General features: G+C 39.3%; 2 protein-coding genes and 1 long non-coding RNA gene across 6 annotated transcripts in view; 1 reads left to right on the plus strand and 2 right to left on the minus strand.

Annotated features, from left to right (window-relative positions):
• The window catches only part of LOC144666468 (uncharacterized), a 220,111-nt gene that overhangs the window by 111,975 nt on the left and 81,787 nt on the right, over positions 1–26,349 (plus strand). The window lies entirely within an intron of this gene.
• Positions 13,869–17,899, minus strand: LOC144664868 (uncharacterized). Of its 2 annotated transcripts, none has more exons than XM_078526074.1 (5): positions 17,882–17,899; positions 17,725–17,773; positions 16,062–16,142; positions 15,624–15,650; positions 13,869–14,696 (listed from the first exon to the last, which is right to left on the minus strand). In XM_078526074.1, exons 3-5 carry the CDS (start codon positions 16,128–16,130, stop codon positions 14,082–14,084), a joined length of 711 nt encoding a protein of 236 aa, XP_078382200.1. In that variant the 5' UTR covers positions 16,131–16,142; positions 17,725–17,773; positions 17,882–17,899; the 3' UTR covers positions 13,869–14,081. The 2 variants fall into 2 exon arrangements, with proteins under 2 accessions (XP_078382200.1, XP_078382199.1); XM_078526073.1 differs by having other exon boundaries at positions 15,612–15,650.
• Positions 20,569–25,329, minus strand: LOC144664867 (uncharacterized). Of its 3 annotated transcripts, XM_078526072.1 has the most exons (5): positions 25,299–25,329; positions 25,166–25,183; positions 22,630–22,731; positions 21,587–21,613; positions 20,569–21,384 (listed from the first exon to the last, which is right to left on the minus strand). In XM_078526072.1, the coding sequence occupies exons 3-5, from the start codon at positions 22,708–22,710 to the stop codon at positions 20,767–20,769; spliced, it is 726 nt and encodes a 241-aa protein (XP_078382198.1). In that variant the 5' UTR covers positions 22,711–22,731; positions 25,166–25,183; positions 25,299–25,329; the 3' UTR covers positions 20,569–20,766. The 3 variants fall into 3 exon arrangements, with proteins under 3 accessions (XP_078382198.1, XP_078382196.1, XP_078382197.1); XM_078526070.1 differs by lacking the exon at positions 25,299–25,329 and having other exon boundaries at positions 25,166–25,214; XM_078526071.1 differs by lacking the exons at positions 25,166–25,183; positions 25,299–25,329 and having other exon boundaries at positions 22,630–22,849.

The raw sequence follows: 26,349 nt of genomic DNA on the forward strand, positions 1-26,349 counted from the left end.
ACGGCTCGCTACCCTTCGAGTGAACAAACACCAGGAAAAATAACCCTAGCCCCTAAAGTAATTGCAGCACCTACACCAGAGGACCAGTAGTTCCACGTTCTTGAAACCTTTTTGAGAAAATCGTTCTAGAAATGTCACACAAACTACAGGTTTTTGGGGGGCAAACTTATTTGGTCTTCTAGAGTCAGCAAGCGTCCACTTTCCCGTCCTACTACCGCTAGCAGTTATCAACGTCGTTTTGCTCCGGGGAGAAAAATATCAGTATATACAAGCTTATATACAGCTATGTTCAAAAATATTTGCACTCTTCGCTTTTCTCTCTTCACTTTGTTCACTTTTCCTTACTTTTCTTTCCTTTTGTTACTGTTTTTGTTTATATTTATGTTTTGTTTTTTGTTTTGTTTTTGCATATGTACATCGCCCACTTACTTAAATTAACAGGTAGAGTCAAAACAGAACGACGTACAGGAGGCTGCAAGATCAAATTAAAAGAAAGTTAAGTATTTGCGCGTTGTTGCACGCGTGGAGGCCATTTTGAATTTAAAAACACGGACGGCTGGTTGGAGGTCTGGAAATGAGCAACTACAAAAACTGCATCATTCTCGTCCCCAGAACGGCCTGTCCCTCTTAGCTGGCGGAGCCTGTGTACGAGAAAAAAGTGGCGCTGGGGAATCATGATTTGATAGGCTGGATTTCAACAAAAGAAACGGCTACTCAAATGAAACGTTTAAAATCCCTTTTTTTATACGAGAGATTAAACCGGTTGATGTGATTGGCTAAATTTGAAACTCCCTTTCTTAAAGTCTAGCCAATCAGAACATGTTTGCCCAGAACCATTTGTTTCTCGTGCACAGGCTCCGCCGATCGAATAAGAGGGACAAGCGTTTCTGGGGTCGAGAATGAAAATACATCCCTCGCGCTATCGGAAGCTCTGAAAATTTTCGAATTGCCTCGGTCGCTCTAATTCCAGGGCTCATAACAAATCTCGGGATTGTATTTTTCGTTTCCAGACCTTTTACAAGCTGACTGCGATGAAGATAAGATTTAAAAAAAAAAATTAAACCTGAATCTGAAAGCCCTGTATAAATGTAGCTGCCTTGGGTAAAATTCTTAAAGTTCTGGATCAATCCAATTATTGTACAACACCTTGATCGGTCTGCCGCCTTCATAGATTTGAGCATTTGAAGCAAGGACTACGTTCTCTTTGATGCTTTTGTTCTTATTTCGGTCGCCATGTTGGCATACCTCCTGTGTGTGGTTGGATCCGTCAATGACCGTCGACTTTTCACCCGATCCTGAACAGTTTTGTGGTTCAGAGCTGCATGCCTCATTTTCATCTTCCGCTCTCAGCATCACTTCAGTTGGAATACAGCCTGGAGGATTAGGAACACATCGGTAGCGCGGCGTTCTCTCCTTGCGTACTATGATTGGGCCATTCCCTCCGACTTCCACATCGTCCATCTGAGTAGATCCCACCGACGAGCTCGTACACGATACAGCTGACTGTCCCGAGCGCCAAGCAAGCTTTTTTCGCAGCCTACTTAGTACTCCAGCCCGGCTTTTACGCTTCCTGCTCTGCGTTTTTTTGTCGGATAAATATTGACGCTCTCCACTGCGCTCTACCAAATGATCTTCTGCCTCAGAATGGTCCCCAGATGCAGCTTGGGAATTACCAGAGTGAAGGCGGTGAGCGTGTTCCTCGTCAGGTGTTTCGTCCATCGAGGGAACATGATCGCCTTTGTTCATCTTGGCACACAAGTTATAACTAATGTCGAGTATAACGAGATATACTGCTGCGAGTTTGGAGATCCGGCCACTGATCTGGCGGTTAGATTGCTTCCTTTATATGTGCCAGATGCAATAAGGTATTGCGAAATCGCTTCACTAATCCGAATTAACAGAGTTCTCTCCTTCTAATTAGCACAACTCAAACTCAGTGACCGACCATTAGGCAAACTTGCAATGTGATTGGCTACCCGACAGTAGCCTAATTTTAATAGAATGTCATGGGAGTGCATTTATCGGATCTGAATTCTGTAGTTTTCAGCGGGTGAAATTGTCTGTCAAAGAACTTTTTTGTATAGTTTCTCCAGAGATACCGTGCATAATTCGCGCGCGAGCCTCGCGGGACCATCGAAATTTTTACGCCTGTTCACGATCCTCTATGGGGATGTCACGTTTCACCCAACAAACTCTGTGGACTTTGTACTGTACGTACTGTACGTAAGGTTCATTTCCAAGCCTTCGTTTGTTACAGTGGGACTGAAATCTTGCTAATACCTTAAAAAATGGCTGGTCCAAAAGACTTTCCAATATTTTCCTTCATGTTAACTGAAATAAATGGGGTGATTTCAGGGCTCACAGAAGTGCCTATTACTGGCCTCTTTAACCTTTTATGATGGAACCCAGATATAACGTACCCCTTTATAACGACGGTCGCCTGTTTAACGAACGATAGTTTACGGACCGAACAAAGTTACTTACAGTAAAATGTATTGAAATAGAACACCGGTCTAACGAGGCCCCGTTTAAATAAATAGATATTCGAAATCCCTCGCCATGCCACTGTTTTATCGGAGTTTCATATTTGGAGTCTACCAACAAAGTAATATTTAATTTTGGCAAAGAAAAGTGTCGTTTCGTTACGGTCAGCACAAGTTTGGCTGAATATTGCAACAATAAATTAGTCATGTAATTAACTTTATTATATGGCTACAATAGTACGCGCGCTCTGATTGGCTGCTGAGCGGGCATTATTTTCTTGTAATGACCGGGCATTATGAAAAATTTTCTCGGCTCGGCGGTTTTAATATGGTTTTTTGAGTTGTGAGTAAAAGCTACTAGCGCAATTGCGAGAACGACAATAAATACCGACAAAATGTAACTATTTTTTCAACAACTGAAAGAAAAATATTAGCATACCAATACTTCTTTAGTATGAGCGACGAAGAGAGCCACAGAGAGCGAGAGCGAGTTTCACCTCGGTGTTTTTTAGATATTTCAGTTTAGAATAGCGCTAAAAGGCCATATAATAAATAACTTATTAACCTCGTCCGTTCGGTCATTACAGGGCAATCTCAGACCTCGGCCTTGATGTATTGACCTCGCTATCGCTCGGTCAATACATCAAGGCCTCGGTCTGAGATTCCCCTGTAATGACCTCACTCTCGGTTAATAAGTAGTATGTAATTAGCGGTGTCAGTAATATTTAAGTCGGTTGTTTTTTTCTAATTAAGGCGGCATTAACCGTGCTATCGCTAATTAACTGCCTTAGCGTTAATTAACGCGCTAATTGCTTTTAGTAGCGGCAATGTTTAGTTTGTAAATTAGTTGCAATTAACGGTTTTAAGCGACTTTTTATTGAACCTCTGTTTTGAACTTTCTGTTTAAACAGTGAATACGAACTTCACTCGAAAACCCTTGCCCACAATCCCATTTCCAAGCCAATTGTTTCCCAAATTTTCAAATCCCTTTCCCATTACCATTTCTTAGTTTACGATTCCCAGTCCCAGTGTCCCAAGTCCAATTCTCCCAGTGAAAACTTGCCCAAATCCCAATTCTCATTTTATATTTACCCCTTCATGGTAAATCAAGCCATCTGGTAAATCAAACTTCCGTTCAAACATAGATATTCCCGTTTCTTGGCACTCCGTTATATAGGGACCTTTGGAGTCCTTATATAGGGACCATTGGAATTATATAGGGACCTTTGCACCTTTGGAGTCTACCAATAAAATTGTATTTTTGACAAAGAAAATTCTCGTTCCATTATGATCATTATGATCAATTAACAGGTACGTTGGATATTGCAACAATTAATTAGCTTTCTAATTAACTATTGTTAGCGGTGTCATTGATATTTTACTCAGTAGTTATGTTTTCCCTAATAAAGACGGCGTTGACCATGCCTCAACGTTAATGAATGCGCTAATTGCTTTTAAGTAGCGGTAATGATCGGCTAGTAAATTAACTGTAATTAACGGTTTTAAGCGATACTTAATGTTACCTCTGTTAGAATTATTAGTTTAAACAGTAAATACAAAACTTTTTAATTGGCCACGAAAAACACAAGCAAATTTTAATTCCAAAAAATTTACAAGCGTGAAAAAACGTACATGAAAGGGAGAGAATATCATGAAACTCGATTGAATGGAAATCCATAATTAAACCGGGTGTTAAATGGTTATTTTTGGACCATTTATCTGTTCCTGTTTGTTTTGAAAGGTAATTGAATGGTAACTGTTCAAAACAGACTGCTCACTTGAACCAATAGCCAGTCCTGCTATGGCCATAATTGGCCACAATTGGCTATAACTGGCCATGAGAAGCCACCATTGGCTGTTAAGTGGTTATTTTTGGACCATTTATTTGCTCCTGTTTGTTTTGAATGGTATTTTGTTTTTCAAAACAAACTGTTCAAAACAGACTGCACACTTAAACCCTTAGCCAGTCTTGCTCTAGCCATAAGTCATGGCAAGTGCTGGTAGACGTAGAATCGAACCGTTCGTGGAGCGGGGTAATGAAGAAACATGCCCTACAGCAGATCACCAAATGCCAAAGAATTCCACATCGTCAGATGTTACTGAAGCTAACTGGCATGAAGACCAAACTGACATGCTGCTGTCTTTACAATGTGACGAGTTGGAAATAATTACATTAGAATCAGATGTGTCTACAGAGGAAGCTAAGCACTTCGAGACACCGTTATCCCAAGGAGTGGTGCAGAAACAATGCCAGTGGTTTGATGACATACCAGAGGCTGTTGATTCTAATGTGGCGTCGTCTTCCTCTTGGGACAAACGCTCAGCTTCCCTCTTACCCAAGCTCATCCGAGGACGACTAAGATGGCGACGACAGAAATCATCCTCCTATGTCCGTAACTTTAGAGTTGAAGCAGAACCCGATTCCGATTGTTCTTTCAGGGACTCGTCCACTGCACCCCGAGAAGGTCATACAACTCTAATTCCTACTTGCCTTCCTCCTGGATGTATTCCTTCCGAAGTGACCGTTCAAGTGCCCGGAAACGCCACGCCATTGACGCCAGAAGCGAGGGCCTTTGTAAATGTGGAGACACAGTTGGAGGTAGATCCGTGGATGAGCGACATTTGCAATCAAGCACTGTCCCAGAGTATTCCAGCTCAACCTGGTCTGATCTCTGCCCCTTTGTCGTCGGCCCTAATTGTTGTTCATGATCTGGAGGAAGATATCTTGCAAGAAAACAACGTTCACTTGAACTCCGCGCTTGTGGCGTTTCTACAGAATCAAAATGTAGTTTATCGCCGAAATGCGATCTGCGAGGAGCTGGAGATGAACACGGGCTTTGTTAAAATCAACGGAGCTAAATTCAGCCTCTGGCATCTCCGAGCAGAGCTCCTGAACACATTAAACATTAGAAAACTATAATCAAACACTCCAAAGAGGTTTTCTTGGTTTTGCTTCGGGCAATTATGATTGTTAAAGTATTCATTCAGAAGTCTGAAGTCTTTATGGTGCTTTTTCTACAAATTTAAAGTGAATTTTCGAAATAAGAATTTTTCTAAAATTTATTCGAAAATGGAGAAGAAAGAAAAATCTTTACACCTTTCACTGTATTTTATTTTTTCCTTTTACGATACATAGTGTGAACGGCCCGCAGGTAGCAGTGGCTAAGTTAGATAGACCAGTCTTGCATCAGTAAAATAAAAGACAAAAATTATAATGATCTTAATTAATTTTGCAAATTTGTCCCGGGCGCATCGACTGGAAATGAGCAAACCAGAATTATTTTTCCCGTTGTGGGGTATACGAAAACAGCGCGTATTCTAAGCACATATCGCTTAAGATTACCAATCGTCCAATTTCCCGTCCCACTACCGCTAGCAGTTATCGATGTCGTTTTCCTCCGGAGAAAGAAAAGGAAGAAAAGAGAAATCAGTATATACGAGCCTATATATAGCTATGTTGAAAAATATTTGCATTCCCTTTATATTTGTTTGTTTGTTTTGTTTTTGCATATATACATAAGCAGCCAGCTCACTTAAATTTACAAATCAAGTCAAAACAGAACGACGCAGAGTAGGCTGCCAGATCAAATTAAAAGAAAGTAAGTACTTAAGCGTTGTTGCACGCGTGGAGGCCATTTTGAATTTAAAAACACGGACAGCTTTGTGAGGTCTGGAACCAAGAGACTACGAAAACTGCATCATTGCCGTCCCCAGAGCCGTTTGTCCCTAATAGCCGGCGGAGCCTGTGTACGAGAAACAAGTGGCTCTGGGGAATCATGATTTGCTTGGCTGGTTTTTAAAAAAAGGAACTGCTAATCAAGTGAAACCTTTAAAATCCCTTTGTTATACGAGTGTCGAACGAGTGCTAAAAACGGTTGATTTGAAACTTCCTACGATAAAATCTAGCCAATCAAATCATGTGTCCCCAAAGTCACTTGTTTCTCGTGCACAGGCTCCTCCGGCTATGACGGGCAAGCGTCTCTGGGGACGAGAATGAAACTGCATCTCTCGCGAAATGGGAAGTTCCGAGAATTTCCGGATTACCTAGGTCGCTCTACTTCTAAGGCTCATAACAAATCTCGTGATTGCATCTTTCGATTCCAGACCACTCGTCAGCTGACTGCGACATACATAAGGTTTTAAAACATTTCAAGCTGAATGTGAAAGCCCTGTACAAATGTAGCTAACTAGAGTAAAATTCTTAAAGTTCTGGATCAATCCAATTATTGTACAACACCTTGATAGGCCTGCTACCTTCATAGATTTGAACATTTGAGGCAAGGACTGCGTTCTTTTGGTCGTTTTTGTTCTTATTTCGGTCGCCATGTTGGCAAGCCTCCTGTGTGTGGTTGGATCCGTCAATTACCGTCGACTTTTCACCCAATCCTGAATGGTTTGGTGGTTCAGAGTTGCATGCCTCATTTTCATGTTCCACTCTCATCATCACTTCAGTTGGAATACAGCCTGGAGGATTAGGAACACATCGGTAGTGCGGCGTCCTCTCCTTGTGTGTTATGATTGGGCCATCCCTTCCAACTTCCACACCCTCCATGTGAGTAGCTCTTACAGTCGAGCTCGCATACGGTCCTGATGACTGCCCCGAGCGCAATGCAAGCTTTTTTCGCAGCCGACTGAGTACTCCAGCTCGGCTTTTATTCTCCCTTTGTTTCTCGGGTAAATGTGGACGCTCTCCATTACACTCCAACAGATGATCTTCTTCCTCAGAATGATCCCCAGATGCAGCTTGGGAATTACCAGAGTCAAAGCAGTGAGCGTGTTCCTTGTCAGGTGTTTCGTCCATCGAGGGAACATGATCGCATTTGTTCATCTTGGCACACAAGTTATAACTAACGTCGAGTATAACGAGATATACCGCTGCGAGTTTGGAGATCAGGCAACTGATCTGGCGGTTAGATTGCTTCCTTTATATGTGTCCGATGCAATTAGGTATTGCGAAATAGTTTCACCAATGAACATTGTGCAATAGTTCTCTCTCACTAATTAGCACAGCTCAGTGAACGACTATTAGGCAAACTCGCAATGTGATTGGCTACCTGACAGCAGCCTAATTTTAATACTCTGCCCTGGGAGCGCATTTGTCAGATCTGAATTCTGCAATTTTCAGCGGTTCAAACTGCCTGTCAAATAACGTTTTTGAAGAGTCTCTTCAGAGATACCGTGCACAACGTCAACGCGCTAATGTGTGTTAGGCGCGAATTCACGCGCGAGCCTCGCAGGACCGTCGACATTTTTACGCTTGTTCAAGATCCTCTATGGGGATGTCAAGTTTCGCCCAAAATTAAAAACTCTGTGGACTTCGTACTGTAAAGTTCAATTCCAAGCCTTCTTTTGTTACAGTGGGACTGAAATATTGCTAAAAATTTAAAAAATGGCTGGTCCAAAAGTCTTTCCAATATTTTCCTTCGTGTTAACTGAAATAAATGGGGTGATTTCAGGGCTCACAGAAGTGCCTATTACTGGCCTTTTTAACCTTTTATGATGGAACCCTGATATAGCGTACCCCCTTTATAACGACGGTCGCCTGTATAACGAACGATATTCTTCGGACCAAACAAAGTTACTTACAGTAAAATGTATTGAAACAGAACCCCGGTCTAACGAGGCCCAGTTTAAACAAATAAATATTTGGAATCCCTCGCCGGGTCCCTCGCCACCATTATATCGGAGTTTCATATTTGGAGTTCACCAACAAAATAATATTTAATTTTCGTTTTCGTTACGGTCAGCATAAATTTAGCTGAATATTGCAACAATTAATTAGTTATGTAATTAACTGTTATTAGCGGTGTCAGTAATATTTAAGCCGGTTGTTTTTTCTAATTAAGGCGGCATTAACCGTGTTACCGCTAATTAACTGCCTAAGCGTTAATTAACGCGCTAATAGCTTTTAATAGCGGCACTGTTTAGGTGATAAATTAGTTGCAATTAACGGTTTTAAGCGACTTTTTATTTTCCCTCTGTTTTGAACTTTCTGTTTAAACAGTGAATTCAAATCTCAATCAAAACCCTCGCCAAAATCCGACTTCCAAGCCTATTGTTTTCCCACATTTTCAAATACCTTTCCCATCTCCATTCTTTTAAATTTATAATTCCCAGTGTCAGTGACCAAAGTCACATTTTGCCAGAGAAAATTAGCCCAAATCTCATTTCCCATTTTACCCCTTCAGGCCCCTCTGGTAAAACAGTTCCTTGGCCTTTCGTTATATAGGGGATGCGCTTTGAGTCCTCCAATAAAAGTATAATTTTGACAAAGAAAAGTGCGTTCCCTTATCGTGCGAGGAGCACCAAATTTTCCAGGCACTTTGAATACTGCAACAATAAATTAGTTTTGTAATTAACTGTAATTAGCGGTGTCATTGATATTTTACTCAGTGGTTGTTTTTCTCAATAATTAAGGCAGCGTTAACCATGTTAATGCAAATTAATTACCTTAAGTTTAATTAATGCCCTAATTGGTCTTGAGAAGCGATAATGATCGGCTAGTAAATGAACTGTAATTAACGGTTTTAAGCGATACTTAATGTAATCTCTGTTTTGAACTACAGTCGAAGCTCTCTTAACGGACACTCTCGTAAGCGGACAGCTCTACTTACGGCCACCTTGTTAGAAACCCCGTTTTTACTCCCATACAAACTCTGTATTTTTACATTCTTGTAAGCGGACATTCCCGTAAGCGGCCGCGGACACTTTCCGAGATTACGACTTAGACTTTCTCTTTGTTTTTAAGCTCCCGTAAGCGGACACCGCAAAGAAAATCATATAAAAAACCTCTGTTTCTTGTATTAATTAATCAACTTCACATCGCCGTTCGTCACAATGATTTTACTGTAATTACAGTACCATATTTCAGTGTTTGTTTTGTTGTCATCCACGTCCGGTTACACCACTAACATGCATATTACCATTATGTTAGCTGGGCAAGCTCCCGTAAGCGGCCATCTATCCCCTACACCTCTAGTGGCCGCTTACAAGAACCATTCTCGTAAGCGGCCAGCTCCAGTTGCGGACACTTTTTTCGCGTCCCGAGGGTGTCCGCTTATGAGAGCTTCGACTGTATCTTTTTGAACAAACGTATCTGTGTGAAAAAACGTACATGAAAGGGAGAGAATATCATGAAACTCGATTGAATGGAAATCCATAATTAAACCGGGTGTTAAATGGATATTTGTGGACCATTTATCTGTTCCTGTTTGTTTTGAATGGTAATAATTTTTTAAAACAAACTGTTCAAAACAGACTGCTCACTTGAACCCATTGCCAGCTTCCTGTATTATCGTAATTGGCCACAATTGGCTATAACTGGACATAATTGACCATAATTGGTTGTTAATTGGGTTTGTTTTGTACCATTTATTTGTCCCTGTTTGTTTTGAAGAGTTGTTTTTTTGTTTTTTCAAAACAAACTATTCACTTGAACCCCATGCCAGTCCTGCTTTGGCCATAATTGGCCATAATTGGCTGTTACCTGGCTATTTTTGTACCATTTATTTGTTCTTGTTAGATTTGAAGGGTAATATTTTTTTCAAAACAAACTGTTCAAAACAGGCCTGCTAACTTGAATCCATAGCCCGTCCTGTATGGCCATAATTGACCATAATTGGCCACAATCGACTAAAGCTGGCCATAATTGACCATAATTGGTTATTTTTGTACCATTTATTTGTTCCAGTTTGTTTTGAATGGTATTACTTTTTCAAAACAAACTGTTCAAAACAGACTGCACACTTAAACCCTTAGCCAGTCTTGCTCTAGCCATAAGTCATGGCAAGTGCTGGTAGACGTAGAATCGAACCGTTCGTGGAGCGGGGTAATGAAGAAACATGCCCTACAGCAGATCACCAAATGCCAAAGAATTCCACATCGTCAGATGTTATTGAAGCTAACTGGCATGAAGACCAAACTGACATGCTGCTGTCTTTACAATGTGACGAGTTGGAAATAATTACATTAGAATCAGATGTGTCTACAGAGGAAGCTAAACACTTCGAGACACTGTTATCCCCAGGAGTGGTGCGGAAACAATGCCAGTGGTTTGATGACATACCAGAGGCTGTTGATTCGAATGTGGCGTCGTCTTCCTCTCGGGACAAACGCTCAGCTTCCCCTTCACCCAAGCACATCCGAGGACGACTTAGATGGCAACGGTAGAAATCATCCTCTTCTGTCCGTAACTTTAGAGTTGAAGCAGAACCCGATTCCGATTGTTCTTCCAGTGACTCGTCCACTGCACCCCTGGAAGCTCGTCCAACCCTAATTCCTATTTGCCTTCCTCCTGGATGTATTCCTTCCGAAGTGACTGTTCAATGACCCGGAAGGGCCACGCCATTGACGCCAGAAGCGAGGTCCTTTGTAAATGTGGAGGCACAGTGGGAAGTAGATCCATGGATGAGAGACATTTGCAATCAAGCACTGTCTCAGAGTATTCCAGCTCAACCTGGTTTGATCTCTGTTCCTTTTTCGTCGGCCATAATTGTCGTTCATGATCTGGAGGAAGATTTCTCGCCAGAAAACAACGCTCACTCGAACTCCTTGCTTGTGGCGTTTCTACAGAATCAAAGCGTAGTTTATCGCCGAAACGCGATCTGCGAGGAGCTGGAGATGAACACGGGTTTTGTTAAAATCAACGGAGCTAAATTCAGCCTCTGGCATCTCCGAGCAGAGCTCCTGAACACATTAAACATTAGAAAACTATAAGTATACACTCCTAAGAGGTAATTTTGGTTTTGTTCCAGGGTAATTTTTAAAGCATTCATTCAGAAGTCTGCAGTCTGTATAATGCTATTTCTATAAATTTAAAGAGAATTTTCTGAAATGTCACGATAAAACATTCCTCATTTGGATTCGAAAATGAAGAAGGGAGCAACATTTTACACCTTTCACTTTACTTCATTTTCGTTTTCATTTTACAATATACATAGTTTAATAGCTTCGTGGTTAAGCTAGGCGGGCCGGTCTTGCAACAGAAAGTAAATAATAATACCGTGCGCATCGACTGGAGTAAGGTTTAATGAAATTCAAAAACCAAGTAACTTTTTATGTTGCGGGTTATACCAAAACAGCTCGTGGCAGCGGGCCACGAATTTATTTGTTCTTAAACTCATGTGTTACCCTCAGTAAATAAAGTCTGATCTGATTCGGTTTGATTTGATTTGATCAATGTGCTAAGCAGTACGTATAATGTTCATCTATTCTTCTTTCTTGTTCATAAATCTGCTAAATGTAGTTTTTATTTCCGGTGTTCCTGATTTTAGAGCATGTCCCTGTTTTTCATCGAAGGTCCGGTTAATATAGCGAAATGCTGTTCCTCGTAGGGAGATCACCTTCCATACCGAGCCACCTAGGGCGATAGGGCTTTTTAAACATTTCTTTTATAAATAACAGCGAACTGTTTAATATGATGGGTCATTTTGGAGGTAGAGTGACTTTGGAGGAGGGAAACAACTTTTCCAAGTCAACACTTTGGATACGTTTGCCTCACTTACCAGGGAGAAGTCAGAACATAAAGAGCATGCTCAAAACCGATAGAGCCAAGGTTTAATCGGTCAGCATGGAGAAGGTTTCTTCCATATTAACGCTGGGAAAGAGATGGCTCGGGGAAGAGGGTAACCCTCCAACAAGGGACAAATATTCTCCATATAAAAAGGCCCTAAGAGGCCTCTGGCGACGACTTATTTCCAAGGAAACGTGGTCACGTGGTCACATGGTATTTTAAGGAATATATAGAGGATAATACATGGTTGCGTTGATAAATGAAATTTCTCTTCTAGTGTTCAAATCGATATCTCACTGGTTTGCTGCGCTCACTCGTGAGATATCGATTTTGTTTATTATATAAACCTACTAATGACGAGGTTTTTGATTATTTTCCGAAGATTTCCAACGATTTTGCGAAAATCTTGGAAGATTTTCATAATGTTCTCCGAAAATTTTCTGAAATTTTCCGAAGATTACCTAAGATCACTGACGATTGCCGTGAAAGATCCGAAGATGTTTTGGCTTAATATCGGTAAACTTTGGCTCACTGAACACTGAAACATTGCAAACTCTTCGAGCTGATTGATCAAAAATGATATCACATATGTTTGGATATCATTTTTATACACGCATGTGTGATACCATTTTTATCGATTTGCTACCACTCGCTATACCACTGCAATTTATATAATAAATTGTATTCAATGCCTGTCCGTTTGTACTTTGTTCATGACTCTTTGCACATATCTTTATTTCAACTGTCAAGCTTGAGGAAGGCTTTTTCTGAGCAATTAATAAAGAATACTTTAGCTTACGTGAACTGTCTGTTTTCTGCTCTGCTTGAGTAAGTGCACAGCTAAAAGCATGATGAACTTATTGTTTTATTGCATTGCCTGTGCAAATTTTCTGGTTAATCAATTTGCTTGCGCTATCCCTCCCCCCCCGGGGGGGGGGTACTCGAAAACGTTTTGTACGGGGAGGCTCCGCCCGGAGATCTAACCCCTTACCCTTTTATATACCATTTTGATAGAAAAGGTACCCCTTTTGTATACTTTTTATTGCAAAAAGGCACCCCTTTCATATACCTACACGACATCACATTTACCTAAAACAGAAAGTTTTCTTGTCATTTTTATGTAGTGCTTAATAAATTACGACGATACAGCCAAAAGTTGCGTCTGCTCGAAATATTTAATGTAAAGGCCTTTTAAAATATCATTATGACAGATTTCCCTACCCTTTCATATACCTAAATTTGTGAAATCCCTACCCTTTTATATACCTGGAGCCTGAAAAAGGTACCCCTTTCGGGCGGAGCCTCCCCGTATAGGCCATTATAGGGAGTACCTCCCCACCCCCGGGGCGCTATCAGCGTGTACTATATTGGATTACCGTAAAATTCCGTTGTAAGCCGTGAGCTTATACAACTTCGTAAGGGGTTTTGTGTGGGATTATAAGCGGAGGGGCTTATATATGGGAGGGCTTATAAGCGGAATTAAAAGACGTTTCGAAACGAGCCACGGGAGTGTTGATCGAAATACGTTTTTAAGTTAAAACGCATAATAAAGCAACATTTAGCTCTGTTCGGAGGGGGGGGGGGGGGGGGCTTATATCCGGGGGGACTTATAATGAGATGTATTTTTTTTGTTTCCAGGTAGATGGGCCTATAACCGGGGGGGAGGAGCTTATAAGCAGGGGGCCTTATAACCGGAATTTTACAGTATCCGATTAAGTATACTGAATTTGATTGCGCGGCTCTGCTATCTTTGTTATAATTGAAATAAGAACATGTTTGTCCAGATTGAAAAGAGTTTTATCAATTGTGAAATGTTGGTGCAAAGCAAGAATTGTGAGGATTTAGGATAGAGAACAGTGATTGCGTATAACAAATACTTTCTGCAAGTCCCTTTTTTATTCATCAATCAGCTAATAAAAAAAGTACTTCGTATTCTATTTACTGAAATTCCCAACAATTTACGACAAAGTAAACTCCCATTTCATATTTTAATTTTCTACTTATATTGTTCCCCTTAAAATCAATTCTTGGCAGGCCTAATAGTGTCAGTTACATGAAGTGCTTTTCGTTTCGGGAGGTTTCCCGTTCTAAGCGTCCTGCTTGATGGCGCCCTTGATGTACTTGATCCCAACTCTCTCTCCTTTGTCACTTTTGTAAACTTCCAGAGTGAGTCCCTTGCTGAACATCAGTCGGTTGTTGTAGCCAATGATCTTCGCGTAGCCTCCGTCATGCGCAGTGAAGCACGAGCCCCAGCGTTCATCCAGCTTGAGAGTGAAAACATACTGACCAGGGTAGAAAGAGTCGGTGGGTTTTGGTGTAACGGAGTCATGTTGTATAGAGGTTATGGCAGAGCCGGACACGCCTTCCATTCCATAGCACGGAGCATTGGTGCCGTAATTCCCCTTGTCGCATGTTTCAAACCCGATAAATCTGGTACCGTCTGACACGCCATATCTTATATCGCTGTCAGTTCCTCCTCCTCCAATACTGACGTCATGCGCAACTGTAATGTCTACGGTCAGCGGAGTAGAATCTTTTAGGACGCCAGCAGGAATCATGAAAACTTTGAGAAGAGCGGCGTTGTTCACTGAGCCTGCGTTGAATGTCAGTTGTTTGGCGGTTGCTGTACGAGAACTGTCAATGTAGGACGCATGCGCCTCCAGCCATAATGGAGTCATGGTCTGATGGTAAATCAGTTTCTCCTACAAAACGAGAGTGTAATCATTACCTAAAGTTTAGAATCCTTCTGCTATTTTTAATAAAGAGTCGCCAATTCACGATGTAGCAAAACATCGCTATTACGTACAGTTGTTGATCATGGAGTAAATAATTTGTTTAGAAAGTAGTTTGCGCCAGGCAAAGCACAGAGGAACGATGGCTCTGGGAACGAGAATGAGGCACATAAAAAATGAAGGTAATGCCGAGTAAATGCATCGTGTCAATGATATAGACAACAAATGCAAGAAACGTTGGTGTTCTTAATTGTTATATTTCGATATGATGCTATATCATCTTCAGACTAAGGTGACAAAACAAGTAGCTAGCATTTAAATACTGAAAGATGGTACATTAGCATTTAAAACATGCACATGAAAATACAAAACAAAGACGTTAATGTCAAGAGAATAAGCATAGTTCCCTGCTAGCTTTTAAACCATTGTTCAAAGATGGTACTGAACGCTAGATATAATAGGCCTCTTTGTATAGTAATAGATTCCAATTGTCATCGCTGTCTATTATCAGCGGGTAATGGTTAATGAAGCACATGCGAGCCTCTCTGTGAGTATTTCCGAAGAAATCGAAGAGGTGCAGATCACCACGAAAAAAAGGAAGATCTCAAGATTGAAGCGAAGATCTGAAATTGACCAAAATTTGCTTGATCAAATTGAACACCCAGAAATAAGAATGTCAAAACTCGGAAACACTACAAAAAAAAAATATCCGTAATATTAAAATTTGGCATTTGCCCACATTTCAATAAAAAAACGAACGAAGATAAAACGAAGATCTGCTTAAAAAAACGAAGATTTGCAAAAAAAAATTGCGAAGAAAACGAAGACACTGGGTACCCATAGAGAGGCTCACATGTAATTGTGATTAACAGTTGCCTGACAAACCACGTGACTCATCTGTGCTGGACAACAGGGATGAGCAACCTAACAATAAGGAAGGACAGTTAGGAAAATAAAGCCATCGCAATGGATATTTATAGCCAAGAAAATTTGGCAAAGTCCATTAATTGAATGCCATAAAGAAGTATGCTTCTTAAAACTTGCATTTTATTTCTTAGTTCATATATCAAAAAAATATCCTGTTATAAATCGACTGAAACTCGATGTGAATTGAATGCAAATGTATGTTTGTATGTTCAAATATTATTTTTCCAAACTATCAATTGGAGCCTTAAAATTTTGTTTGTATGCGTTTTTATCAGTCCAATAAAGGAAAAATCCATTTTTAAGTAAATTCGATCTATTTTTCTTATAAAAACTCATAAAAATTCCTAGCTAAATATAAGTGCAAAGATATAAAAACAAACTTTCATTTAATAAACTGAATAAACCTACAGAGCTCAAAGTGACCAGCAGTAACGTCCGAATGATGGTCGGTGAAATGTTCACACGGGATTGAGCCATATCTTCTATGACCTGCAAGGATAAAGAATGAAGTAAAATAGCTATATATCGTAGACGTTTACGGTGAAAAATAATTTTGTTACTTGTTTGTTTGGTCAAAGACACTCCGTTTCTCTGTAAAGACGGATGGATGTATCTGGGAAGGAAATTCATGGCCCGTAAACTTTCAGTGGATTTTGCCATTTTGTTAGGTATAAAATAACTTAGTTTTAAACTGAAGGTAATATGCCTGGAAATTGACTTTTGCAGGAAAGACAACATGTTACTACCAGGTAAAACCCAATAGCCAGTCATCAAGTAACGTAGCCGAATTCGCTTTTATTGCCAGTTTTATTAACGTTTTGGGTTTTATTTTGGACGTTCAAAAAATTTCCAGGCAAGCAGTAAAGTAAACTTTGTTCTGATAAGTATAGAATTAGTAACGCGGATATCATTTGTGCTGAGAAGCATTTGTTTCGTATTGTGTAGTTCATTTATAAATATCAAGCAACTTCAACATGTACTATAAGAAACAATATTGGCTATTAGTTAAGATTGACAATGTTATAGTCTAAATTCTCAAGTGCTACATCTATGTCAATTATTCATTACGGCTTCGAATAAGTCTCTGTCGTTGGAATAAAGGGTGGAGGCGTTATGCATCGGCAGGCTCTAAATGGCAGATGATGATGATGATGATGATGATGATGATGATGATGATGAGTTGGGATAAACGGGCGCGGAAAGTAAGAGAGTACACTGTACTGTAAAATTCCGAAAATAGGACCTGGGCTAATATTTGCTCATTGTCCTTTTCTGGTGGTCTCAAAATATTAGGTAGGGCTTAAATTCGGATGGAAATTTGCGTTTCAAAGCCCTTTGGGTTTCTATTTGGACCGGAAACTGTGACCCAAATTGTTTGGTTCATATAATATAATTCTGCCTCAACTTAACGATATGAAGCCAAAACCAGCTCTAACAATAGCTCTGAGCTTTCTGTAAATTTTTGCAAAACGTTTCGGCGAATATCTTAAGTTTGGGATAACGCAAAGAAATCATCTAAGCAAGATAATCTAAACAATTCCGGCAATATTTCTGGAAAGAATTTCGCGTGTAACACTTTTGAGTATTTTTTAATAGGAAACATCCCATTTTTCAGGAGAACTTTTGCATGCAACTTAATAATCCATAGGTTTTTCTTTTTGTTGTATGCTTGACTTGGTCCTGATTATGAATTTTCGTTGGACACGTCGAAAGTACAATTAAATCAGATGATTGTTCTATCTAAATTGTATTTGTAAGAGTGCATCAGCCTAGCAATCGGACCGAGTTTTTATTCCTTCTGAGCACTTAAAAGATACGAACAAAGAACTGTGAACGTGTTTTAACAAATACTTCTCTTAAACACATCAATTTCCTGATAAGCGGTGAACATTAATTCCCAAACAGCCGCCGTGCCACTCATAAGGGTGTCTAGTATAAAAAACCCAACACATTTCGACTTTTTCAAGTTTCTATCTGCATCAGATCTCGCAGTGAGGCATTTTCCTGGTTTTACACTTTAACCTCCGTTTTTATGAGAAAAAATGGGTGTTTTGATGTCTACAGTAATTACCTTTCGCTAGCTCAGCACCTGGGTCGATAAAGCGGTCAAAAAATTAAAGCTAAAAGATAAAACAGAGAAGATGCAAGTGAGATGTTGGAATATGCATGCATAACAGCTCATAACACTGCAACTACAGGCTTACATCGGCAAATTTTGCAATACCTACTTGATCGTTGCTGGAGAACAAGTGAGCTTATTGGTGAACAGGGGGCAATGTTATACGCTAGAACTTGTTTATTTCTATTTTTTGGACGCGTGTTTATTTTCCATTAAGAGAATAAAGACTACTATTCTCGTTTTAATTTGTTTGCCACATTTTGTTTTCTCAACGTTAACGCCTTAATGGCATATAATTATGTCTACGTGTGATTTCTCCTAAATAAATAAAAGAGATACAGAAAGTGTTAAACTTTCTTTATTAAAAAATATTCAAGTTTCAAGAACAGATTATTTATGCCTACGATTAGTTAATAACTAGCTTTTAATATCTCATAAATCCGCGGTCTAAGAAGTGCAAAGTTAGCATAGCTATATATGCAGTAGATTAAAATGGAAAAAGAAATGGTCTTTGTCTTCTGTAGAAAATTAGCTACTGTCAACAGTTGGACAGTAGATTAAACTGCCAAAACTTATATTTTTGACACCTTTGAGAACGTGGCGCCTGCGTTTACAATGTGAGAATAATTGGAAAATTGCTTTTAACGATGACTTGGAAACAGGCTGCGTTCTAAACCTTTATCGGCTAGAGAATCTAAAGTAAATTTTCCAAAACCACAAAACTTTCCTTTGCTTCGACAGATGTCTTTTATTTTCGGTTTCCTTTTCTACTTTGGGATTAAGCATTATCATTGTTGCCTTTTTAAAAGGAACCTTATCCAAATCTTTTTAACGAGGCAACTATCAACCAATTAGCAGGGTTGCTGAACAGTTTAACCAGTCGTATGTATTTGTCAAATGCATTGCCATCTCTTAGCTTCTTCGATGTGGTGCATGAATTCAGCTGCAGGTTGTCGACCTACTTCTTTATTTTGTTAATGATGTGAATATGAATTTGAGCACGTCCTCGTCACTAGAAGCTTATTGCGCCAGTGAGAAAATAATACCTGTAGATTTTAAATTGCAGCATGAGACGTTCAACTTGTTATTTCTTCCCTAATTAAAAGAGGAAAATGTTCTTATAATTGCTTGTATATTGCGTTCGAGCCATGTACTGCGTTGTTTTTAGTGAGAAGACTGAATGATAATTGCTTAATTCGGCATGTGCAAGTGATACCTGCAAAGATTCTTTGTCATGATTAAACATTATCTTGTTTAGAAACCCAGCTGGACTGAGTATGTCAGATCGAATACAGAATATTGTGAATGTCTTGTTTTTGGACCAAAGTGCAAGTTAACCACCAGCCTAGCTAGGTTTGTTCTTTTTTGTTTGGGCCTCAGCCACTCTCGGTATCTTCATTAGCTGCGTTATAATTAATTGATCCATGAATGTTTGAATTCTAGATGATTGATGTGCTTGTTTGCATATCAACGCAAATAAACCCAAAGTGGTCTTTTATCCTTAATTTGTTTGTGGAGTTAGGTTACGTGCAGTGACAGCGCATCTTGGAAAATTAAAATTGCCCTTTTTTAAGTTTGTTGTTCGTCCATCCGTAGCAATTCTAATTTCTTTTTTTTTTTTATTTTGGTTGTTAATTAATTCGTTCGTGTTTTACAACTTGAGAAATCCGTTATTGGTTTTTTAATTTGGAAAAAAATCGACATCCAAAAAATATTGTGACATACCGACTGTAAGTTTGACGTAATTGAAAAGCAAAAGTTTCGTCGTGACTGGTTCAGTTTGGCCATCGAAAAGGGGTCAGTCTATTATCTACAAAGTGTCCGGTCAAACATTAATTAAACCAAGGAGCTGCACACACTGGCTTTTACACGGGCTGTCTTAAATTCACATTGTTTAACATGCTAATCTTATGTTCACAGTCTCTTGACACCTGCTTACCTTGCTAATGACTTTGTTTGCCTGCTTTAAAAGGGCTTTGTCGCAGGTTTTTGAACAGGCAAAATTTGTTTTTGTGTCGTAGGAAACTTAAAAATAATGGTCAATTTTTATTACCAATTGCTTTCAAAATCTTTTGCATTTGGGTGCGGATGGCTCGGATGGAAATGGATTGCAATTTGAAAAGTTAGCCAACGTTTTCAAGCTGTTTCCGCGCGCCTTCAAAAAAATTGACATTCATAGCCAAAGTTTGATTTCTATCCCCAAATAAGGTTATATGTTCGGTTAAATGTTCAAAGATTATGTTTTTTCATGGGTAAAGTTGCCTACCACTTATTTTAGAACAGTTAACACCAAAAATCTGCGAAATTCCCGTGACATAGTCCCTTTAAAGAAGACCTTTTTCTGACCACTTTATGAAACTTATGAAGAATCCTTTAAGCTTATTAGCATTGTTTTTATAGCATGTGGGCTCACGGTTTTCGACCTTTTAATTTTTTTTCTCCTTTTTGCATGAGTATTTCACGATATGCTTTTCTTTTGGTATTGAGGGAATAAATGTCCAGATAAAAAAATGCTTTTCATTAAGTGTAAGATGTTGGCGCACAGCAAGAGATGGGCTACCTTATTGTCACTTTTCTTGCGGGACTTAATTGATTTTCGTGATTTTCAAATTATCGCAAAATTAAAGACCCGCGAAATTTTATTCTTAACATTTTTTGACTTATATTTTGGTCTAATTGCGAAAATTAAGTCCCGCGAAATATGCACGTTTCATTTTCGCGAAATTAAGTGACCGCGAAAAAAAGTAACAATAAGGTATTCAGGATGTAAAACAATAAGAACATATAAGCAAGTAATTTTCCATTTCCCCTTTTTATTTATTTATCAACTAACAACAAACAATGCTTTCTTCAGTATTAAAGGTGCATTCAATTTACGAAATAGTTATCTCCCAACTCGTTTCGATTTATTGTAATTGTTCCCCTAACTTCAGTTTCCTGTACTTCTAATGGTGCCGACTACATGAAGTGCTCTTCGTTTGGTAGTTGCTCGTTCTAAGCGTCTTGCTTGATGGCGACCTTGATGTACTTGATCCCAACTCTCTCTCCTTTGTCACTTTTGTAAACTTCCAGAGTGAGCCCCTTGCTAAACATCAGTCGGTTGTTGTAGCCAACGATCTTCGCGTAGCCTCCGTCATGCGCAGTGTAGCACGAGCCCCAGCGTTCATCCAGCTTGAGAGTGAAGACATACTGACCGGGGTAGAAAGAGTCGGTGGGTTTGGGTGTAACGGAGTAGTATTGCCTGGAGGTTATGGTGGAGCCGGACACGCCTTCAAATCCGTAGCACGGAGCATTAGAGACATAATTCCCCTTGTCGCATGTTTCAAACCCGATAAATCTGGTACCGTCTGACACGCCATATCTTATATCGCTGTCAACTCCTGAAGTTCCTCCAATGCTGACGTCATGCGCAACTGTGATGTCTACGGTCAGCGGAGTAGAATCTTTTAGGACGCCAGCAGGAATCATGGAAACTTTGAGAAGAGCGGCGTTGCTCACTGAGCCTGCGTTGAATGTCAGTTGTTTGGCGGTTGCTGTACGGGAACTGTCAATGTAGGACGCATGCGCCTCCAGCCATAATGGAATCATGGTCTGATGGTAAAGCAGTTTCTCCTACAAAACGAGAGTGTAAGCATAACATTTACACGTATCCGTGGTAAAGTATCAAAGATTCGCCAATTCATGTGACGGGAAAGCATGACTATTACATAAAGTTGTTGAAAATAGAGCAGATAACCTGCAAATTAAGTATTTTGCGGTGAACAGAGCACAGGTAATTGAGATGACCAGTTGCCTGGCAAACCACGTGACTCACCTGTGCTTGACAACAGGACAGCGCGACCTGGCGACAAGAAAGTACAGTTAGGAAAATAAATCCATTCTATGAACATAGTTATAGCCAAGAGAGTTCTGCGAATCCAAATCCGAAATGTCAGGGTGGACGTTTAAATGGATGCTAATTCGTTTAACCTCGGCTACCTGAATAAAAGTAGAACAAGCTAAAGCGAAACGTTTTCGAGTGTCAATTCATCGTCATCTCATCTATCCTCTTCATGCCTCGTGGCACATGAGGACTTCACACAGGTTTTCCACCCTTCTCGATTGGTTGCTGCGGTCCGCACTTCCTCCCACGTGCGCCAACCTGCCTCTTTCAGTGTCATAATTATTGAATAAGCGCCGCATCGGTACTGCGGCGCTTATTCGGGGGCGGCTTATTAACTTTTTGGTCCCAAATGCGGTGCTTATTCAAAGGCGGCGCTTATTCGGGAAAGCGCTTATTCGAGTAAATACGGTATATCGTCCGGGTGATGTTCTTAGTGATAAATATACTGTATACTTTGCTGCCATTTTTAGATACAGTGCAAGATTCCATTCTATGCAGAGAGGAAAGAATAAAGAAACGATGAGAAACGTTATAAAAGGAAGGCCAAAGATTTAGAGAATGCTGATAGAGATAAAAAACCGTTGGAAGAATTAATATGGCTTATTCGTTAATTTTCAATAACACAATAACAACGTCTGACTTGAAAGATTTAAGGCTGAGTTCTCCTTAGAATTTTCTGATTTCCAGTCAGTCAGTTTAAGAGCAAGACGGAGTTGTGGTAGTCTGCTGCGAAACCCATTCATGAATAACATTGACAAGAACAGGTTCAAACAAATTGCTGTCAGGTTAAAACAGTGTTGGTTCTAGGCAAGATATATTTGGACTGAAATCCCTCTGTCTCGGGTAAGTTGTTGGCATTTTGCTAAATTTTAGACTTTCTGAGCTTCAATATTCTTATAAAAACTCATAACAAAAAATCGTAACTAAAAAGGAGAACGCATTCGTGGAGCTGCTCATAAACAGAATTAACTTACATTACAAGTCGCAGAGCTCAAAGTGACCAACAGTAACATCAGCAAGACGGTCGTCGCAATGTTCACACGGGATTGAGCCATTTCTTTTTTTTATTCTCTGACCTGCGAGGAAAAGAATGCTGTAAAATAACTATATATAAAAATAAATTTTTATGTGATTCCTTTATTTAGTCATTCGGCACGATAATTCACGATAATTGCCAGTTTTTTCAACGCTTCTGGAATATTTTGGGCGAGCAATATAATCTCTTTTTGTCAACAATACATTAGTAACGCGGATAAAACATGGATTTACACAAGCCCAAAACCAGAGTTCTTAAGCGGGCCAGCATTAAATTTCTCTTCCGAGCACAATATCCGACGAAAAAATCAATGCTACTCCTTCTAAATAAAATGTACAGGTAAAGTAACCCATCCAGCTGCATAAGTGCAAAAATTTTACCACCAAATTGCCGGGAAAAGGTGATCATGATCATTCGTGCTCTGATCATTCATGCTGAAACTGGGCTGAAAGTTATCTCGGCAAACCGGGCCAGCCCGGCTAACCGGGCTCATGTAATACCTGGCTGAAAGTCATCTCGGCAAACCGAGCCAGCCCGGCTCATATAATCAGGCCCTTACTCTTAAAACGCGATACCATTCCGAAATTTATTAAGGAGAGCGCAACATTTTGTGTTTATTGGTTAAGAATTTGTAGTTGACTTTTAGAAAGCCGTGTGGCCACCTGAATTTAACTTATATTTAGGTTGAATTATTCTATATTACCGTTGCTTAATAAATAAATTACCTTCGTTTTTGGTAAACAATGTGCGGTAGAAATAGCCTTAACTAAAATAACTCGCAACGAAATTGAAAATGTTTTGTCAATCAGATTCGTGTACGACTCCAAATTCACGCGTATGAGAATTTTATTTTCATTACCCGTCGAGAAAAATTAGCATTTTCCTCCCTGGCGTCTTGTCCTTGACACCTCTCCCAAAAAACTGTACGGAAAAAAACTGTAGTTGCTCCAAAAATCCAAAAAAGTTGCTTCTGGTAATAAAAGTTGCTCCAATTAAAGTTGCTTCAAAAAATCCAAAACGCTGCTTCCAATCAAGATAATTTCTCTAAATATATGCTAATTTTCCTTGAGGGTAATATTTCTTAGCAGTTTTATGCAGTTTTACAGCAAAAGAAGTCACATATTAAGGGGAAAATGTGTTGAATACCCGTGATTTCTTAAATTAAACTGAGAAAAATCGTAAAGATATCGATGACGTCATGTTTGCAGAGGGGTTTTTGTAAAGCCGAAAGTTGAAACGTCTTCAGGTGTTTCTCGTAAATCTTCGGCAAACTTCGTAAATCTTCGGAAACGTTCATATGGCCCATAAACAATACTCGGATAATCTTCGTAGATGTTCGGTCTGGAAATTCGCTCTAAATGCAACAAGTTGCTTAAGAGGAAAAAAGTTGCTCGAAGGGGAAAAAGTTGCTCGAAGAGGAAAAAGTTGCTCGAAATATGAAAAGTTGCCAAAAAGTTGCCGAGCAACTTGTGGAAAGCCCTAGTGGGCGGGAGAAGGGGGCCAACGTTAAAGTCAGAACCAAAATAGCTCACATTGACTAGTTACCAAAACTTCTTACCCACGGTGCTTCGCTCACGTGCGTGCTTCGCGCAGTTCCATACTGCGTATTTTACATGTACCTATAAATGTCCATCAACTTCAAATATGCTCCTCAACACAACGATAAAAAGCAATTTTAAATATTGGTTTATATAGAGTTTAAATTTTTAAGTTCTAAATCTTCTCCAATTCGATAGCCTTTTTTAGCCTTATTTTGTATATCATGGCTTCGAATAAAACCTCTTTTGGCAGAAGTTAAGACAGTTTTTTTTATAAGGGAATCACATCATTAACAGGAGAAATTGTGTACAACTTAGCCCATATTTTTGTTCGTTTTTCTTTGTGTGTGTATTTTTTTTGCGTTCGCCCTGATTGTAATTGTTTTTACTTGACACGTCGTCAGTACAATTCAATACTTAGTGAGCCTCAAAACTAAACTGTATCAGTTTTACAAGAGCGCATTTTGCTACAAATCGTGTCAAACTTTTTTCGTTCTAAGCACTGAAAAAGATAAAAACGTATTAAAATCCATGGACGTGACTGATTTTACTCTTAATTAAGGCGAAATTGTTTCCCGTTAACCTGCGACAATTTCCAACTGGACCTGCACTCATAAGAAGCCCTGCAAGGGGGGTTCCCGTGTCGCTTGTCTAAAATTGCTTGTCCTTGTCGAAATTTAAGTTTTTTTTTTATAAGGGTTGTTGTTTGTCGCGATTTTATTTTATGTGCTGTAGCTACTTTTTGGGCCATGTCGCTTGTCGAAATTTACCCTGGCAGGGCCTCTCATAAGGGAATTTAGTCTGCAAAACAGTGCCTACTACTTTTTGTATTTTTTCAAGATTCTATCCGCAGGGACATTTTGCTGTGAGGCCTTTTTTCATTTTCACTGCAGTTTCTACGGGAAAATGGGCTGTTTATATGTCTAAAGTACTTACCATTCGATAACTCAGCACCTCGGTTGGAAGAGCGAGACAGAAAGCAAAAAAACAGAAGAACAAACGAAGGTTACACTATGCAGGGATAAAACTACAACAACAAGATTATATCGGCAACGTTTGAAATACCTACCTGTTCGCTTGTTCGCTGTTAGAAAACGAGTGAGCATATCGTTCAAAAGGGGGCAATGTTATACACTATAACTTTTTTTTCAAACGTGGATTTGTCCATTAGAAATGGAAACCTATATTCTTTTAATTTGTTTATCACTCTGGTCTGTTTTCTCAGCGTGTTAATGGCATATAATTATGATTAAGTGCGATTTTGTCTGAATAAACAAAAGCGCACTAAACATCCTTACGGAAAGTAAGAGAAACCAAATATTCTTTAACATGTTTTTTTGAGTACAATAACTTAACCACTGGCTACTGAAATTTTACATTATTTCTAAAAGTGCAAAATATCTCGATTCAGAGAAAATCAGTCAAACGAATTATGCCATCTAATGGAAAACAAGCTAAAGTGAATGTCAAACTTTGAGTAATACCGATTTAACTGCCAGGAGCTTTGACAAAATGGCACTTTGTTTATAAAGCTGGAATGCACCTGAAATATTGCTTTTATCGATGAGTTCAAGTTAAAATCAGACTGTGTGTATAAACCTAAATATAAATCTACCACCGTCTTGATTTTTAAAACCAGATAAAAATTTAGTTTGCTTTTTAATGCTTCTGTTTTGTCCACTTTGGAATCAAATATAACATTGCTCTTTTAAGGAAAAAACTTTTTCGGATCTTTTTAACCAGATTTCCATCAACCCAACGTGCGTGCAGTCTTTTTGATTTTTTTATCTCATAAGCAAGAATAATGAATTGTTAGAATGGTTTGTTTAGTCACATATATTTGTGAAATGTCATGTTTCAACTCCACTTATGTGGTGCATGAATTCAGCTGCAGTTTGTCATATACCTTTATTTGTGAATATGAATCTTTGCACGTCCTCGCTAGCTTTTTTTGCCTCAGTGAATAATACAATACCTGTAGAATTTAGATTGCAGCAAGAGACGTTATACTTGTTATTTATTTCCCATTAAGAGAGTAAAATATTCTTATTGCTTGTATGAGCCAAGTGCGTTTATTTGCTTGTGAGAGGAATGAATGATAATTACTAAAGTTACGTTTT

This window comes from Oculina patagonica, chromosome 9 (genome assembly GCF_052425735.1).
Source record: "Oculina patagonica isolate OP01 chromosome 9, crgOcupat, whole genome shotgun sequence".
Classification (NCBI taxonomy): domain Eukaryota; kingdom Metazoa; phylum Cnidaria; class Anthozoa; order Scleractinia; family Oculinidae; genus Oculina; species Oculina patagonica.

What these genes read in the sequence shown, in the direction of transcription:
- LOC144664868 (XM_078526073.1), bottom strand. Translation starts at nt 16,130, where the DNA reads ATGGCTCAATCCCGTGTGAACATTTCACCGACCATCATTCGGACGTTA. An exon ending in TGCTGGTCACTTTGAGCTCT is followed by an intron (nt 15,651 to 16,061) that starts GTAGGTTTATTC and finishes CCTTATTGTTAG; the next exon opens with GTTGCTCATCCCTGTTGTCC. An exon ending in CAGCACAGATGAGTCACGTG is followed by an intron (nt 14,697 to 15,611) that starts GTTTGTCAGGCA and finishes CTCGTTTTGTAG; the next exon opens with GAGAAACTGATTTACCATCA.
- LOC144664867 (XM_078526072.1), bottom strand. Translation starts at nt 22,710, where the DNA reads ATGGCTCAATCCCGTGTGAACATTGCGACGACCGTCTTGCTGATGTTA. An exon ending in TGAGCTCTGCGACTTGTAAT is followed by an intron (nt 21,614 to 22,629) that starts GTAAGTTAATTC and finishes TCTTGTCGCCAG; the next exon opens with GTCGCGCTGTCCTGTTGTCA. An exon ending in TGTCCTGTTGTCAAGCACAG is followed by an intron (nt 21,385 to 21,586) that starts GTGAGTCACGTG and finishes CTCGTTTTGTAG; the next exon opens with GAGAAACTGCTTTACCATCA.